Consider the following 10,594-nt stretch of genomic DNA (forward strand, 5'->3'; position numbering starts at 1 on the left):
ACAGCAGCTCATCCCCGTTCACAGCCACTGGCTCCTCATCCAGCACAGCGTGCAGGAGGAGAGGGCGAGAGATGCCCCAGGGCCCAGAAGCTCCGCCCAACCCAACACATCTGTGTCCTGTTAGAACACATCAAATTCCAAAGGGAATAACAGACATAAAGAGTTGAACACCATGCCCAGAAAACAAGGAGCCCCGGCTTCCCCTATACCTGATCATGACGACTATTTTGATGAAAGGCACGACCAGCATCTGGCCAGCCTGGATGAATGGCCCCTGATGGAGGCCTGCGGGGCACAGGACCAGCAGGGATGGCTGAAATCTTACAAGTCATCTGTCCCACCTATTCAGAGCCAGACCTGAGACCCAGAGCAGGGAAAGCCCACAGTCAGGCCTCAGGACGAGCCAGGAAAGAGTGGGCACTAGGCAGCGGTCTGCCCACCTCCCTCCACCCCACTCCCCTCCTCCTCCACCAGACTGAGTGTGGAAGCAGGTCCCCGAGTGCAGCCATCTACTTGTCCTCCAGCTGTGCCCACCACAGAAGGACACCATGGGTGCCTGGCCCACAGGGCACTGGATCAGAGATGATCTGTCTACAGAACTTGGCCAAAGAGAGACTGAGTGAGGGATTTATGGCTGAGCCTACCCCTGCTGAAAGGCTAGATGTCATTCCCTTCTGGGTGCTTATGACACTCTTCATTTCCATCACCAGCATAGAAAACAATAATACACTGTTCCTAGTTTACCCAATGTTCTGTATTTTCAAAAATTTCCAGTCTTCTTCCGATTTAATTACTGTCACCCTGTAAGGTGGGGCTTCCCAGGTGGCGCTAGTGGTAAAGAACCCACCTGTTAATGCAGGAGATGTAAGAGAGGAGGGTTTGATCCCTGGGTTGGGAAGATCCCCTGGAGGAGGAAATGGCAACCCACCCAGTTTTCTTGCCTGAAAAATTCCACAGATGGAGCCCAGTGGGCTACAGTCCATAGGGTCACACAGAGTCAGACATCACTGAAGTGACTTAGCAGGCACCCTATAAGGTAGACAGATTTCCAGTTTTCAGCCCCATTTTACAGACAAGGAAGTGGAGGCCTCAGTGACACCAGGAGATTGGCCCAAGGTCTTCCCAGGCCAGTCACTAAATACTGGGGCTCCCCAAGCCTCAAGGTAAACCCCCTACTCTTCCATGCTCAAGCTCTGCTGTGCTCACCTCTGAGTCTGACTCCCCATTTACAGCTTCAGCCTACACTGTGCCTCTGTGCCCCAGTCTTGCACATCCACCTCCCGCTCCAAGCTCCCCATGCGTGTCCCCAGAGCACCTCAGCCTTCATCTGTCCCAAACAAACCTTGATTGTCCTCCTCACCCCTTGATCCTCTCCAAGCCCCATAAGTGGTTTTATCCAACCAGCCAGCAAACCTGAGACCCAGAAGTTATTCTCAACACCACCCTCTTCTCCACGCATATTCATTCATCACCAAGCTTTACCTCACCTCCTAAACACCCCTCAAATGCAACCTCCTCTGCTAGACTCTTTGTATCTGCCCTGGTCCAAGCACCACCATCACTTATGTGGTGAGCAACAGTCCTCCTCCTGGTGCCCTATAGCAGCCCTGGACCCCTTCTTAATTTATTTGCTTCTGAAAATGCAAATCAGGACTTCCCTAGTGGTCCAGTGATTAAGACTCTGTGCTCCCAATGCTGGGGGCATGGGTTTGATCTCTGGTTGGGGAAGTAGGATCCCACATGCCCTTGGGTGTAGCCAAAAAGAAATTTTTTAATTAAAATCCAAGTCAGATTGTGACAGCCCTGCTAGCTTTAAGATCTTTAAAGTCTACCTGTGAGTCCCCGTGTGGCCTGGGCCCAGTTGCTTCAGCTCCCTTAGAGCTCCCCAAGGCCCCGCCCTTGCTCTCTGTGACCAGACCTTTCAAGTCTCCAGAAGAACCATGAGTCTTCCAGCCCTTGCTCATGCTGCATCCTCTCCCTAGAACACCCTGCCTCTATTCTGCCCACTTAGCTTCCCCTTGTCCATCAATCTCAGGAAAGCCCTCTTCAATGCCCTTGTGAGCTATGAGGATGCTCTGAGAGCCAGGGGTGCAGTGGTTTGGTGCACAGCCTAGAGTCAGACTCCCTAGGTTCACAAACCCAGCTCCTCCATTTCCTCCCTGAGTGGGCTTGAACAAAAGGCTTAATCTCTCTGTGCCTCAGTTTTAGTCTCTGTGTGATGGGAGTAATTATGGAGCTGTAGATGAGAACTAAGGGTTCACACAGGTCCACAAGTGTGTGTGTCCCCAGCGTACACTGATCCTTCAGTTAGTATCAGCCATCTACAGGTGACACTCAGTTCAGTTCAGTCGTGTCCGACTCTGCCACCCCATTGACTGAGCCCGCCAGGCTTCCCTGTCTGTCACCAACTCCCGGAGTACACCCAAACTCATGTCCATTGAGTCGGTGATGCCATCCAACCATCTCATCCTCTGTTGTCCCCTTCTCCTCCTGCCTTCAATCTTTCCCAGCATCAGGATCTTTTCCAAGGAGTCAGTTTTTTGCATCAGGTGGCCAAAGTTTTGGAGTTTCAGCTTCAGCATCAGCCTTTCCAATGAAGGGCTGATTTCCTTGAGGATTGACTGGTTTGATCTCCTTGCAGTACGTTAGCCTACCACTTGCCTTCATGGTGCCATATGGTTAATTTTCTTGCATAGCACTTCATCCTAACTGTTAATTACATGTTCATCTGTGCCATATATCCTTCATGAGAACTTAAGCCCAATGAAGGCATGGACTAGGCCTGATTTTGCACCCATAAACCTTCTATGCCCAGCCTGGAACCAAGCAGGGTGGTGACGGCCACATAGTCAAAAGAAAAACATCCCTCCACTCTGGACCACACAGCTTTTCCCTAGTACAGGGCGCTATGTTCTCAGGTCAACCTGTAATAGGCAGACCAAATCCAGGCCACCGGTTTTCTAAATAAAGTTTTATTGGAACACATCCACACTCATTGATTCACATGTTGCTGATGGCTATTCTCACACTACAAGGGCAGAGTTGAGTAGTTGCAGCAGGGACCTTATGGTGGCAAAACCAGAAACCTTGACTATGTGTCCCTTTATTGAAATATGTTGCCAATTCCTGGAGATTATTTGTAATATGCAACCAAGACTCATAACTTCATGGGTTTGGTAGGAGGTTTAAGCGGGTTCACCCATGGGAAGTACTTAGTATGGGGTCTGGCATGTAGGAAGGACCCCAGAAATGGTGTTGTGCAGTTCCATACACTTACTCGTAGATCAATAAATACCTGTGCACTGACTAAATAAGATATTTTCTTCTCATGATAAGTTTTAGCATTAAGAGTAATGCTATTACTATTAATACAGTGACACAGCCTTACTAGGAAATCAGGATAATTCATAAGGAAACTGTGTCTGGCATGAAAGAAAAAGGACATTAAAAATAACAAAAATCGCTACCCTTTACTGCCCTCCTAGTATCAGAAACAAAACAGTTATTATCTAATTTAGCCCTCGCAATAGCACGTCTCAAACTTTCAGATGCATACTAGTCTTGTTACAAAGATCTTGTTAAAATGTGGATTCTTTTCTTATGTATTTTTATTGAAGTATAGTTTATTTACAGCACTGTTAATTTCTGTACAGCAAAGTGACTCAGATATATACATACAGATATAGATATAGATACAGATACAGATATAGATCTAGATGTGCTTTTTCATGTTCTTTTCTCTTTTTTTTTGGCCATGCTGTACAGCTTACGGGATCTTAGTCTGACAACCAGGGCTCAAACCTGGGCAAGGAAACTGAGGCTCTAGAGAGGTAAAGACCCTTGCCCAAAATCACAGTTACTAAGTGACAAAGCCAGGCTCTGAACTTAGGTGTGGCTAACTGCAAAATCCCTCTGTGACATTGCCCAGCCAGAATGACCTCCTTCAGAAGACTGTTTCAGTGTGGGGGTCCCTGCCAGCTTGAAACCAGCTTTCTGCCAGCCTGGATCTGGGTCCTGAGGACTTCAACCTTCCTAGGCTGGTACTGTTTCCCAGCTGCCTCTATCACCTTTTTTCTGGGTAAAGAGGCCTCTTCCAAGGGAGGCTGGTGTCTGAGTTGGCTCTGCTGGAGTAAAGAGGCTTCTGTTTGTTGCCTGCTTGCTGCTTTTTTATGTTGTGAAGTGGTACTGTTTTCTCCACGTTGGCTGCAACACAGCAAATGTCTCCCTCCAGCCTGCCCACTCCCCCAACCCAGTACACAGACACATACACACACGCATGCACACACACGTGCGCACACACGTGCATGCACACACACACAGCATCTCATCCCCCTTCACAGCTGGTGCTCTCTCTGCTGGCAGGAAAGCTGAGTTGGGGCATCCAGGCTCCCACAGCAGACTGGCTGAACCGGAAATGTCAAGCCCAGGGCTGCCGTGAGGCATGAGCTCTGAGGATGCAGACCTGGCCTGCCAAATGCAGCACACTGCGGGCAGGAAGAGCCTGCTTCCTTGCAGGGAGAAGGCCAGAGATCTTCCTCCACCCTGCTCATCTGAGCAGCCGCTGCTGCCCCTTGGAAGTCACCCCAACCTCTCTATCTTTCTTTACACTGTCGTCCCCATTTCCAGCTGGTCAGAAATCATATCCACACAGAGAAGGAAAAAGCATTAGAAATCAACTAATGGTCCACACCCATGTTAAATATGGGGAAACCAGAGGGGGCAAGGTACCTGTCTCAGCCACACAGCAAGGAAGGGCAGAGCTGGGACCAGAATCCAGATCTCTGGACCCTGCAGGATGCTTCCTGGTCTCTTTAAAAGACCCAGAGGAAGAGTCCAGGGGAGTCGAAAGTTGGACTGATCTGGGCTTGAATCCTGACTTACTAACAGGGTGGTTTTGAGCAAGCTACATCACCTCTCTGAAATTCAGTTTTCTCATCTATAAATTGGGGCAAAAAAATACACCCTGCAGAGGTATTATGAGGATTAAATTGTATAATGTATGTCAGACCCAACTTGGTGTGGTTGTTTAATCCATACTACCTCTTGTGAGCTGAGTCTTCGATACGCCCTCGCCATCCTCATGTGCTTATGGAGATGGGCCTCCAGGTAGCTGTGAATGGGAGCATCTGGGCATGCGTTCCTGTGTGGTGGGGGTGTCAATCCAATTGGGGATAGAGATACCATCTCAGAAAAGACCTGCAGGAAGAAAGCATCCATTCAGGTTTGGAGAGGAGGCAGCCCAGTCTTTGCCCTCCAGGGGAGAGGGTTACTAGACTGCAGAGTAACCCAGCTGCCCCCCACCCTCTTGCGCCTGCTTCTATATGAGCAGCTCAGGTGCCCCCAACTTGCGATAAGAGAACTCCACCCTTCTTCAAGTCCCCCCAAAATAATCTACTCATGCAATAGCATCACAAGCAGTGTAGACTGAAGATCCACCAGGGAAAGAAGGGTTTTATATCACACAGTAAATGGCCTAAAACTCTTTCTTAGAAAAATCCCTCAAGTTCTATGTAGAAAAATTCTCTTCTTCACAGATCCTTTGTGGTCATGCTGCCACCAGAAGGAACAGGGATGGGCCAGTAGGGCAGGCACTTCCCCTCCAAAGCATACACCCCTAACCAACTTCTGGGTCAAGCCAAAGGGTCCTCAATCTAAAAGGACTTAAATTCTGAGGTTGCCATTCAAGCCACCCCGACGTGTCAGGAAGACATCCCTTTCCTCACACTAGCCACCAGACACCTCTGCCTCCTACCTGGTCCACACAGGCCAGGACATGGAGTCGGAGGTCCTGAGGTCACTCTCTGCCTATTTGAATCTGGATAGAAAAAAATATTTTATTTTCCAGACACACTGGTAAGGACTCCACACCTCTGGGGCATCTTTCAGACACAGTCCCCCTCATAAACCCCCAGCCACCTTCCCTCTCCTTCCCCAGCCATCTGTGCCCCTCTCTCATCCTCCCCCATGCTGAAGTAAAGCATTCATTAAAATATTCTTTTCTTCTCCTGCCTGTTTGTTCATCCTTCCTTCTTATCCTGAAAGGTTTTTTTTAACTCGCTTTTTGCTTTTATTCTCTTCTGTTTTCTTTGCAATGTGTCAGTTTCTTCCTCTTTCCAGACCACCTCTCCACATTGATTCACAAGGCGAGCTTGTACTGCGGGCTTACTGTATCTCTGGCTTTAAATTAGGTGGTGAGGCCAGAACGAATGAAGAGAGAGAACTTAAAAAAAAAAAAAAAAAAAACAGCTACAATCCTCTCTCTCATGGGATCCCATGACCTATGGTGGATGCATATATATAAACAACTATTTACTATAATAACTATCTGAGCAAATGTTTACTATATGACTTCAGAGACCTATCTTAAGTACATTATCAGAATTAACTCATTTAGTCCTCACAACAATGTTAGGAGGCAGGAACTATCACCACGCCCATTTTATTTTTTTTTCTTTTTTTCAGTTATTTATATTAGTTGGAGGCTAATTACTTTAAATATTGTAGTGGTTTTTGCATACATTGACATGAATCAGCCATGGATTTACATGTGTTCCCCATCCTGAAGCCCCCTCCCACCTCCCTCCCCATCCCATCCCTCTGGGTCATCCTAGTGCACCAGCCCTGAGCACTTGTCTCATGCATCCAACCTGGACTGGCGATCTGTTTCACAATTGATAATATACATGTTTCAATGCTATTCTCTCAGATCATCCCCCCTCACCTTCTCCCACAGAGTCCAAAAGTCTGTTCTATACATCTGTGTCTCTTTTTCTGTCTTGCATATAGGGTTATTGTTACCATCTTTCTAAATTCCATATATATGCGTTAGTATACTGTATTGGTGTTTTTCTTTCTGGCTTACTTCACTCTGTATAATGGGCTCCAGTTTCATCCACCTCATTAGAACTGATTCAAATACATTCTTTTTAATGGCTGAGTAATTTCCCATTGTGTATATGTACCACAGCTTTCTTATCCATTCATCTGCTGATGGGCATCTAGGTTGCTTCCCATGTCCTGGCTATTATAAACAGTGTTGCAATGAACATTGGGGTACACGTGTCTCTTTCAGTTCTGGTTTCCTCAGTATGTATGCTCAGCAGTGGGATTGCTGGGTCATATGGCAATTCTATTTCCAGTTTTTTAAGGAATCTCCACACTGTTCTCCATAGCGGCTGTACTAGTTTGCATTCCCACCAACAGTGTAAGAGGGTTCCCTTTTCTCCACACCCTCTCCAGCATTTATTGCTTGTAGACTTTTGGATAGCAGCCATTCTGACTGGCGTGAAATGGTACCTCATTGTGGTTTTGATTTGCATTTCTCTGATAATGAGTGATGTTGAGCATCTTTTCATGTGTTTGTTAGCCAGCTGTATGTCTTCTTTGGAGAAATGTCTGTTTAGTTCTTTGGCCCATTTTTTGATTGGGTCATTTATTTTTCTGGAATTGAGCTGCAGGAGTTGCTTGTATATTTTTGAGATTAATTCTTTGTTGCTTCATTTGCTATTATTTTCTCCCATTCTGAAGGCTGTCTTTTCACCTTGCTTATAGTTTCCTTTGTTGTGCAAAAGCTTTTAAGTTTAATTAGGTCTCATTTGTTTATTTTTGCTTTTATTTCCAATATTCTGGGAGGCACCATGCCCATTTTACAGGTGAGGAAATTGAGGCATGAAGAGATGAGATGACTTACCCAAACCTATACAGCTAATAAATGCTAAAGCCAGAGTCCAACCACCCAGCTCTAACCACTATAACACACTGCCTTTCTCTGTGCCCCAAGTGCCCCAAAGTGCAGAGGAGAGGGTTAATAAGTTTGCCTAAAGAAATCAGGAAAGGCATCATGGAGGAGGGGACTTTGAGCTGGGTTTTGATGGATGAATAGAAGTTGGCTGAGTGAAAAGAGCAAGAAAGACATTCTAGGAAGAAATCTCAGTCCGGCAAAAGTCAGAAACATGCAATAATATGTCATGGGAAGTTTGTTGTGGCTGGACAGGAGGGAAGGTGGGGCTGGGCAGAGACCAAGTCTCACAGGCCCATGTGGGTCTCATGAAGTGCTAGGATTTGATTCTTGAAGAAGCAGGGAGCCCCTGTAAATTGAGCGGTGGCGTGCTCCCTCTCTCTCCCTCCCTAGTATTGCTAAGCAACCTCCACTCTGGTCCTGTGTCCATAAAACTCACCCAGCCCCCGCTCCTGTGAGCTCCTCCCTCTCCTCCCTCTGGCACACCGCCCCTCATCTCACAGCCATGGCATTCTCTCTCCCCACCCGCTGTGTTCTCCAGGGGCTGTGAGGGCCTCGAGCATCTTCCCGATCCTGAGTGTGATTCTGCTCTTCATGGGCGGACTCTGCATCGCAGCCAGCGAGTTCTACAAGACTCGACACAACATCATTCTGAGTGCCGGCATCTTCTTCGTGTCTGCAGGTAAGAGCTGCGGCACCAGGCGGCCCGAGGCCAGGCCCACCAGCAGGGAGGAGGCTGAGGTTGGGGGGCCTGGTGACTGGAGGGGCCTGGCAGAGAAAGGAGGGGAGAGAGGGGAGGGACTTCTGGACCTTCCAAACAGGCCGAGTCGCACAGAAGGCAGGCTGTGCTGGGCTCCCGCGCCATAGCCAGGCCTGAGCCCTCCACTGAGTCCACCGGGATTGCCCCCACACCCTGACCTTTAGCCCAGGGACTCATCTTTCCCCCACCTCCTGAGAGAAGGCCCCATTCCCAAGATCCTCTCAGGATGCTGGGTCTCTTCTCATTGCCCTCTTCCCTCACTGTCCTACCCAGATGGGAGCAGGCAGGCACTCAAAACCACATTTCTCAGCCCAGCTACATGACAAGTCACACTCGCTTCAGATGCCAGAAGAAGATCATGGGCTATAGCACAAGCCATTTAATAAGAACAACTAACGTTTCAGCAGCACTTACCACATGCAGACTCTTAACAGCTTTCATGAGTATTAACTCACATGTAGTAGTAACTCATACGTATTCACACGTAATAATCTTCCCTCTGACCTAAAAGAAGTAAGCACTATTATTATATCTACTTCACAGAAATGGAAACTCAGATGATGGTTACCTTGCCAAAGGCTTTGCATACAGGCAGTAGCCAGACTTAACCCTTTGCTTGTGGTTCTTGTTTAGACTCTAAGTTGTGTCCGACTCTTTCATACCCCATGGACTGTAGCCCATCAGGCTCCTCTGTCCATGGGATTTTCCAGGCAAGAATACTGATATGGGTTGCCTTTTCCCTCTCCAAGGGATCTTCCTGACCCAGGGATTGAAATGCAGTGGCAGGCATTGGCAGGAAGAGTCTTTACAACTAAGCCACCAGGGAAGCTCTAGCCCCCTGCTACAGCAGCTGCAAATCCCAGTGCAGTCTTAAGCAACTTACTTAACCTCTCTGCAATCTGTTTTCTCATCTGCAAACCCTTTGCAAAGCACTCAGCAGTGAAAGCAGGTAGTAAATGCTCAATAAGTAATATTATTATCATTCAATATATTGTAGAATGCCCCGCCGTTCTCTCCCTTCTTCCCATATCTGTGATTCCTTTAGCACTTCCCTGTCTGGCTCTCTCCAAACAGCATGATAGGATAGTAAGGTGATGCTTGCAACTTCCCACTATACCGGCCCATCCATTCTCCACAAAAATGCTTGGACCCGGGAAAGCACATCCAGGTGTCCACCTCTCGCCATCCTGCCCAGGACCTGGCATCCTCCTTGGATACTAACCATCATTGTTTCTGCTTTCCCCTCCACCCTGCCTCCTCTCCACCCCCATCCCGCCCGCAGGTCTGAGTAACATCATTGGCATTATAGTGTACATATCTGCCAATGCCGGAGACCCCTCCAAGAGCGACTCCAAAAAGAATAGTTACTCCTACGGCTGGTCCTTCTACTTCGGGGCCCTGTCCTTCATCATCGCCGAGATGGTCGGGGTGCTGGCCGTGCACATGTTTATCGACCGGCACAAACAGCTGCGGGCCACAGCCCGCGCCACGGACTACCTCCAGGCCTCCGCCATCACCCGCATCCCCAGTTACCGCTACCGCTACCAGCGTCGCAGCCGCTCCAGCTCGCGCTCCACCGAGCCCTCACACTCCAGGGACGCCTCCCCCGTGGGCATCAAGGGCTTCAACACCTTGCCGTCCACGGAGATCTCCATGTACACCCTCAGCAGGGACCCGCTGAAGGCCGCCACCACGCCCACCGCCACCTACAACTCCGACAGGGATAACAGCTTCCTCCAAGTTCACAACTGTATCCAGAAGGAGAACAAAGACTCTCTCCACTCCAACACAGCCAACCGCAGGACCACCCCCGTATGAAGCCCACGGGGCCCTCGCCAGCGCCGCCCAGAGCCGGGAGGAGGGGCGCGGCCCGCGGGATGGGCCCGGGGGTGAAGGGAGGGTGGGGGGGACACCAAACCATACCAGGGGGGACAAACCTTCCAAAAGCAAAACAAACAAACAAAAAAAAAAAAAAAAAAAACAAAAAAAAAAGAGAAAAACATAACAAGTAAATTAAAAAAAAAAAAAAGAACAACATATAAGAGGAACAAAGAGGCAAAACAATAAATGTGCAAAAATATAAACGAGGGAAGGAG

The 10,594-nt window shown here is 48.4% G+C and overlaps 1 protein-coding gene across 1 annotated transcript in view; it reads left to right on the top strand.

Moving 5' to 3' along the window:
* Window positions 1–10,316, top strand: part of CACNG2 (calcium voltage-gated channel auxiliary subunit gamma 2) — a 116,518-nt gene extending 106,202 nt beyond the window's left edge. The window contains exons 3-4 of the mRNA XM_061124154.1: window positions 8,280–8,420; window positions 9,781–10,316. Of these exons, the coding sequence (XP_060980137.1) occupies window positions 8,280–8,420; window positions 9,781–10,316 (677 nt within the window). The remainder of the gene's footprint in view (window positions 1–8,279; window positions 8,421–9,780) is intronic.
* The last annotated feature ends 278 nt before the right edge of the window (window positions 10,317–10,594 follow it).

This window comes from Dama dama, chromosome 22, assembly GCF_033118175.1.
Source record: "Dama dama isolate Ldn47 chromosome 22, ASM3311817v1, whole genome shotgun sequence".
Lineage (NCBI taxonomy): Eukaryota > Metazoa > Chordata > Mammalia > Artiodactyla > Cervidae > Dama > Dama dama.